At 30.2% G+C, this 8,101-nt stretch overlaps 1 protein-coding gene across 2 annotated transcripts; it reads right to left on the bottom strand.

The window, feature by feature from the left end:
• Window positions 1-2,701: 2,701 nt before the first annotated feature.
• On the bottom strand, window positions 2,702-7,706 carry LOC105321570 (uncharacterized). 2 transcript variants are annotated; one of them, XM_020064405.3, is made up of 6 exons: window positions 7,650-7,706; window positions 7,423-7,540; window positions 5,225-5,355; window positions 4,037-4,122; window positions 2,976-3,212; window positions 2,702-2,757 (listed from the first exon to the last, which is right to left on the bottom strand). In XM_020064405.3, the coding sequence occupies exons 2-6, from the start codon at window positions 7,477-7,479 to the stop codon at window positions 2,738-2,740; spliced, it is 531 nt and encodes a 176-aa protein (XP_019919964.2). In that variant the 5' UTR covers window positions 7,480-7,540; window positions 7,650-7,706; the 3' UTR covers window positions 2,702-2,737. The 2 variants fall into 2 exon arrangements, with proteins under 2 accessions (XP_019919964.2, XP_034323379.2); XM_034467488.2 differs by having other exon boundaries at window positions 7,423-7,502; window positions 7,603-7,674.
• Between the last annotated feature and the right edge of the window lie 395 nt (window positions 7,707-8,101).

The raw sequence follows: 8,101 nt of genomic DNA, 5'->3' as shown, positions 1-8,101 counted from the left end.
CTATTTAATAAAGCATTGTTTCTTCAAGGTTGAAAATTTCAGGTACGGAAGCCTTGTTGCTTGGGATTGGGAAATAAAATTTCGATAAATTGTGTGCATAATCCTAGTGTGAATGATTTTTTTCAAATACATAAAGTAAAGTCGATAGTAATGAAAAACATGTCGATAGCAATCCGGAGATGTTTTTGGTTTTTTCCAACCTTTATATAATTGGACAGTAAAACCCTGTTTCCAAACAAAGGAAACCCGGCCTAGATTAAACAACTATTAGACAAAACACATAAATATTTAGATAAAATATTTTCTATATGCAGTAGGTGTTCTGACTGAATTTTAACTGCTCTTGGAGGTTTTTTTTGGATTTAAATAGTGCAAAAGTATTGTGAATTCTTGTCTTGTGAATTGATGTAACATAATTTTTTTATGCAATAATTGGTCTCTTCATAATCTGCATGATTTATCAAAGAAAGCCTTTTATTGTAAGCTAAAAAACCTCAGCCAAGTCGTATCCATTGGGAATTTTAATCCAACATCATCTTAATTAAACGTGATTTTCTGCAGTCGCTGAAGGTTTGGACTAATTTATAAACGGGGTGTATAGATTTCAGTCATATCAGTTTCCGCTCAGTTTCATTTGCTGTAGATTTCGACCAATTATTAAACATGGCGTGTAGATTTCAGTTTTATTTGATTCAAAAGAGGTATACCTATAAGTTTTCGTAAGAAATAGAGGAAATCATACTCGATAGATGTTAATATACTGTAAATAAATGTAAAATACAGTAACCTGTAAACTTTAACACGTAGATATGTGATCTCTTCTACACAGTTAAACATATTTTCATCCAAAACGTATTACCTTGATTCAGCATTTAACCTTGATATGTTTTATATCTAAAGATGCATCGTCGATCTGTATCAAAAAGTGACTGCAGGTGTAGATGTTGCAGTCACAGGGCATCTGTTCGATAAAAATGACCTGCTCTAAAAAACACTCCACCTCCTCCAGATTCTCATTCCTATAACGCAAATTCAGAATCGAAGCTAGTCAAGTGCATTTATACATAACATGGACCATATAGACAAATTAAGTTATTGTTGATCATATAGTAAGTTTAAAGTAGCTATCAAGAGATATATGCTTAACAATACCCTGCTAAGCTCACCCCAGCATCTGAAATCTTTAAGTAACTATTTAAGATGAAAACCCCTCAAGCTATTTAGTAGCATTTATACATGTTTAGTAAAGTTGGTATTAAATTTAATAGAAAAAACCTATTTAGCTGGTGAAAATTATCATTTATGTTATAAATCTCCATTAGGCAAACTCAAAAGGGGAAAACATCCCAAAAAATTGGTGTTCATGTCAAATGTGTTAGATTTTATTGAAATGACACTTCTTGTATTAGCCAAAATATTTTACATCGAATTAAAACCTGGCTCATGTTTCATCGTTCAGAACTGATCCTGGTCATTATTTTACAGGAGTCAGTATTCTTCTTTGAATATGTCGTCCATATTTTAAACCTCCAAAACAATTTTGCTGACAAATAGGAATAAAATTATCGGTGAAAGTAGAAACATGTTAAAATTTTAAAGTGTTTTGTGTTTAGGCAAATTTTCTCTATGCTACTCTTTCTCTGTTACTTATAACAACGCTCATATTTTAAAGTCACTATCAGAGTTGTTATTTTCGGATAGGCAATAAAAAAACAGACATCAACAAAAAATTTTAAGGACGTTGTTTACTCAGGGTTTGAGTTCTCAAATTCCGATTGTTATAAAGTTCAATGTCATGAGCAAAATTTGTTCTAAACACAAAATATTTATGAAATGAATTATTATTGACAAACTATTCGATATTTTTACTATATTATGGAATTAGGCTCAAACAAAGTTGGACTTTAAGCATAACAGAGGAAATTCGGACTAAAATTTTCAGATTTTGTTTTTCACTGAAATATTTTTGGTAGTACTGTAGTATTCAAGTTAAGATTCTATTTGTTAGTTAACATAATTTGCATATTTTATGTTGTTTTTTTCTCACTTTTTCGTTTAGATATTCGAATGGCACCCACTTCAAAAATATTGAAAAATGCTAAAAAAAAAAAAAACGATAAAAGACACCATATCTCAAAATTTTGATCATTAACCTCATATCACTTTTATGCCTGCAGAGTAAGGTCAATTTTCCTAGTTTAATGCTATAAATGTTTAAGTATTATCGTCATTCAGTTTTTTGTAAAATTGAATCAAAAAAGGGTAGGAATTTGAAAAATAATAGAGGAAATTCGGACTGGAATATTCATATAAATTGTGAATGAAAACTTAATGCTTTGTGTCTGTTTAGTGTCATTGCCATTCATTAACTGTATTTAATTTTTAAAAGAGTTTAGCAATTTGTATTATTTTCTCAGTTAAGAAAATTTCAGTCATAGTGTAAAATTTTTAGTGACTTTTCTTAAATTTTCAAAAAATATTCAATGGCCATCATCTCAAAAAGTAGGTCACTGACCTACTTTTTTGAAAGTGAAAAATAGCACTACCATGATTGGTCTTTAACACACAATAGATGGTTTTTCATTATCATCAGTGGATTTTTTTTTCATTCTGAGTAAATGTATACCTTAATACAATTGAATAAAGTTATTGAGTTAATAATTTTGAAATTTTGCAATTCAGAACAAATTTAGCTCACAACTTAATCAATATATTTTATTTTGGTAACATATAAGATTCAAACTGGGTCAGGACAAACTGAAAAAGAAAAAAATCAGTGTATTCATAATTTTCGATTGTTATATGCATGTAAGTATATGTTAAACTTGGATAAAAATGACATAAATGAAATTGTTATAAGTTGTTTTCATTAACCGATACATGTGAATCGGTTAAAAATGACAAGCACCACACACTTTGCCTACTTAAATACACAATAAAGGTAAAAGTAATAACCAGACTTATTGTAGTATTACCTGAAAGATTTGTCAGGTAAAGTCCACTAATGCCCAGTGTTTTCAAATCATGCGATATTTTCCGTTTTTCTTGTTTTGAAGGAGTCCGCGTCTTGGTCAAAACTACGTGATATGACCCAGAGGTGGAAACACATTCTTCAGTTTTTCTATTAAAGTTGTTTGAAACAATAACTTTGACGATCCTGTACGGTTCAATGGCGGTTTCATTGTGCAGTCTGACAACACGATACAATTTACCTATAGATGCAACATGAAAGTTAAATAATTAGCGTCTAGCTAATGACAGATAAGATATCACATTTTCCAACCATACAAACATTAGAATATTCATAATTTGTGGAGTAAATTTTAATAGAAAATAATTTCTTTCATCGATTCATCAAAGCTTAGCTCATCATGGAAGTGATTTACATGTAGTTGCTCAATTCTTTTTCCTTGTCCTTTAACATAAGCCCGAGAATTATGCATATGAAAAATCTAGAGATGTCAATTATACCCGGAGAGATTAGTCTAATAATGAAACGTTACATATTTGAAACATTGTCCTTTTCATATTAAATAAATATCAAATAAAGTGCTACTGTCACATACACAGTATGTTTCACTCAAAAGCATTTAAAAACTAAAAATTAAAAGTAACTGATGTCTTCGATTTTAAAAAACTGATTATATTATGTAAATATCCGATAGCAGACATCCTGGCTTTTTTCACTTTTGACGCGTACACATAGATGTAATGGAGCTACATGTCATCTAAGACAAACTAAACGTGCCTTGTTTCATGCTAAGGCATTGTCCCGTGCGTAATCAACGATTAAAGTTGAATACTATGTGTGTTTATCTTACATTACACAAGTTACTTTGATTTTGCATGCATATATATATACTTTTCATTTTTTTTCCATATCTAGGTTTTTATCCAGAAAGCTATATGTACAAACATCCTGCTAGGAAATAGGTTACATTATATTTTTTTTTACTTTTCCTAATGTGGTTAGAATCTTATAATAATTCATAATACAATTTCATAAAAATGAAATATAAAGCATCAGAAAACTTACAATCACCGAGCGACTTGTCCAAAGTCAAATCTGGTTCCCCATCAACCACTCTTAAGGTAAAGTTGGTAATGGTGTAACACTCAGTGCTGTTAATAGGTGATCAACTTTCATAAACCAATTCAACGGGCTTTCATAAATAAAATCAAAATTGTAATTCTCAAATCTATCTCTTCTTTTATATTGTGAGAAATATAGACCAAACGCCAATTAAAATGCAGAACCAAAGAAAATTAAAGGGGTTAAAAGGACACCATATAAATGCGGGGTTTTTTTCAGGTAGGGGTCTTCTAATTCTTCTTGCTACATAATGCATAATTTTTCATAGGCAAACAGACTAGTATTAAAAATCTCGCAGTAAAGTCAGGTCAAGGTTATTGTCTCTTCTTCAACTTGAATGATGTTATATTGAATAAATATTATTTGGCCATCACATCTACTATACGGTATTAAGTTTCTTACAATCAATAAAGTGATAAATACACAAAATGTGTAAATACTGCTCAATTGAGATAAATATTTGAGTTAAAATTGATACTGCTTAGCCCGCATTTCCTCTAGTTTTCATAGGTATTGAATATATTTGGGGTTTTTTCAATGCTTCTTGAAAGACTTATACACAGATATAAATTGATAGAAAGAGTAACGTATTGACCATATGTTTAAAGAGAATATTCAGTTTTAATGAGTTTTTGTACACAAAACTATTTATAAAAAGAACACTTAAAAATTAACAAAATTTTCATTCACTTGAAAATTCCTATTTTGAAATCGCATTCTGAAAACCCAAGTTTCTTATTATTAGGTCACACCGACATGATTTCTTGTTCGTAAAAAAAAGTACGAGTGGGCGAGCGATTAAATAATAAAATTATTATTTTTTGTAGGAAAAATGTCTACTTGTTTCTAATCTATGAATCAAAACTATTCAAAATACAAGAAAAAGAGCAAAAAAAAAACCCCCAGAAAACAGCGCAAAATTGTCTGGATGCGGGAAATTAATTAAAAAAAATATTCATATACTTTTATTTAAATATGAGTGCACGGGGTCCGACAAACAAGAAATTATTCATGTGTTGCCTTATTTCACATTGCATGAACAATCACGTATTATTGGTTCACAAATCTTCGGCAATTTTGAGTAAAAAGCAGTATTTGTATACTTTATAATGAAACAAATGTAGGTTTTACCCATCATATCTTGCTTCATAAGAGCTGACTACCATTCCATCTTCAAAGTCGAAATAATGAAAGACCTTATAATCTTGACCTTTCGGTTGGCTAGTCTGAAAATGGTACCAAATAACAGAAGAGCCTGCAATCTACAAAGCAAACAACACTAAAAATAAATTGTGAGATTTGAATGTTGATGATTATTTTATTCAAGAACAGGTAACATACTTGTAGTTATTTTATATATTTACACTTGCAAATGTTTCCCTTATATAACACTGTTTGAGCAATCCGCTGTTATTCCTGCATAACATCATTATGGGTCAAGAGGTCAAAGTAGCGCATAAATAATTTAGGTCACTACTGTTTCTGTGTGTTCAAACTAACCGACTTGTGCTGAAACACGCCTATTAGATATCGTAATGAAAACATAATTTAGGTATAAAGAAAAACGTTTCTGTATTTTGTTATACGAAATTTTATTCATTCATTTTCTTAAAAAATATAACATTAATTGCGGGGGATAAATGAATGGACAACACGTGTTAGGTCTGTAAACAGAATGTTTATGAATCGACATCATAACGAGGCGTTCTTGAAAATTACAATCGCAATTTGCCAAAGGAGTTAATTCAGTTAAAATTCATTTCTGATTTATTAAAAGCCTCGATCAAAATTGCAAACGCAATATCACAGATCTTTCGTGTTTAGTCCATTCACGGATCACGGTCAAATTTAACTCCTTGTGCTTTTCTGTCCGTTTCGTTTCGTAAAAAGAACTTAAAATTAAAATTGCTTTCCTCTATAATGTCGGAGGATATCATTATGCTCTTGAATCTGATTCTGCAATAGAGTTTTCTCTGAAAATGCCTAAGTAGACCCTAACTCAACTTTCCATCGCTTTGTTTTCAAATTTCTAACCGCTCTGCGACTTCAACAGAAGTGGTACTATTACGCCAAGCTTAAATCGTTTTTTTTTCAATTGTACAATTGTACAAGTGAATTTTCCTTTCTGTTTCCCTTTCTAATAATAAAAAGTGTTGTCTTGTCAAAAGTGGTGTCATATTTATTTATCATGATAATCAAATGCTTGCAACATTGTTGTACTATTTTTTGTTACGCCATCTTAATCGTAGCGGCTTTCTAGGTCATCACAGTTGAGAAAGTATGGAGCATTGTTATTGTCATAATTTGCAACAAATGTAAATTTAAGAAATAAGGTATCATTTTTGGATGTATATCGGGATATAAATACGGGTTGGTACGTGATCAAATGATTTGATCAATACTAATCGTAGTAAGTGCTACAAAGGCAACGTAACCTCATTGCCATATTCAATATGAATATATATAAAAAATAATCAACAATTATCATAAAAATTGATCATCCAGATCAGTTTTATATTAAATTCCATTGAAATGCATTTACCAAAACGCATTGCGAAAGATAGATCATCAAATATTAATTTAAGTGAGCGAATTCCAGATAAATGAAATAATGATGTTATAAAAGAGTAACGCAGAAAATAAAACATAAGTAGTATCCCTTTTCGAGCTATAAAAAATTAATATAACAACAAACATTTAAGTCGTTTTTGTCGACGATAGTTTATCAAGCCTGAAGGGAGAGTGTTTCTAAAAAGTTATTCTTGCATTTTCAAAAATATCAACCAACTTTTTTTTACATTGATAACCAGTAAGGAAAATCGTATGATTTTCACTGATTCATTCAAAATGCCTTGATATACAAATTAAAAACAGTTTCAAATATTCGTTAATGTCTGCTATTTTACCACATTATTTACTTTATATTTTCTTGTTACACGGCAATGGTTTAGGTAAAACTACCTTAAAGTAAAACGTAAAAGGAAACAATACTCTCCTTTATAATGGATACCATATAAATGGCTAAGTACCAAGTGCAGTACCAATAAATGGGTACATATTATATTTATTTCGTGTATACATCCAAATATGGCGACTCTTAACTATTTATAAAAAAGAGATGAACTGTTGAACACAGGCTAAACACACAAAACCTTCAGTTGAATTTACATCATGATGTCTCTTTCAAAACAAGATTTGAAAACGTGGTCTAATGGATGACCTCCTATATTAAAAATGATAAAGTTGCATAGTGCAATTAATTATTGATGTCTTATAAAAAGAAAACCGTTAATATATCTAAATACTCAAATCAACTCGTAATAACTTACCAGCTTAAAAACTCCAATGACAGCATTCAAAGAAAGAAGAACTTTAAGGTTGACCATTTCGTTTGCCAGGTTGTTGATGTCTAAAGCGAGATCTCATAGAACATCATTATATATTCTCCTGTTAAAAGAAAAAAAACAACGCCTTCTAATATCAATATTTCTAATTTATAAAAATCTTACCTATCTAAATCCCATTCCGATGGAAATAGTGATGTAAATTACATTACTTTGCCGAAGGCTTTTCGTATCCAAATGGCACAGCTTACTAAGTAATCGATGAAATGGTTTCATCCAAATCTGAGGGGAAAATTACAGAAGTTATTTTTAAACCAGTCTCATTATGTTTTTGCGAGTATTAAAATGATGCATTCGGCAAACATGTTTACACATTGTACAGTATTTATTGTGATATGCAAACATATACAGCTATTAAGCTATTATCATCAAGCTCGAGCTTTTCTTGCATGCACAAGAAATTCATTCGGAAGTTCATTTCTCCAAAGTAAAAATTCTTATTCCAGAAAAAAATAATGCATTTAATATTGAAGAACACGAACAGTCTTTAATATGTCTATATATAGAGTCTTTAAATCTAAATAGCATATTTGATTTTAGTTGAGGTCGTTTAATCGATACGAGACAATGTAATACAAATTTTAATCTCAAAACAATCATGTAA

Source organism: Magallana gigas, chromosome 6, assembly GCF_963853765.1.
Source record: "Magallana gigas chromosome 6, xbMagGiga1.1, whole genome shotgun sequence".
NCBI classification, from domain to species: Eukaryota; Metazoa; Mollusca; class Bivalvia; order Ostreida; family Ostreidae; genus Magallana; species Magallana gigas.
This window is presented reverse-complemented; position numbering and strand designations above follow the sequence as displayed.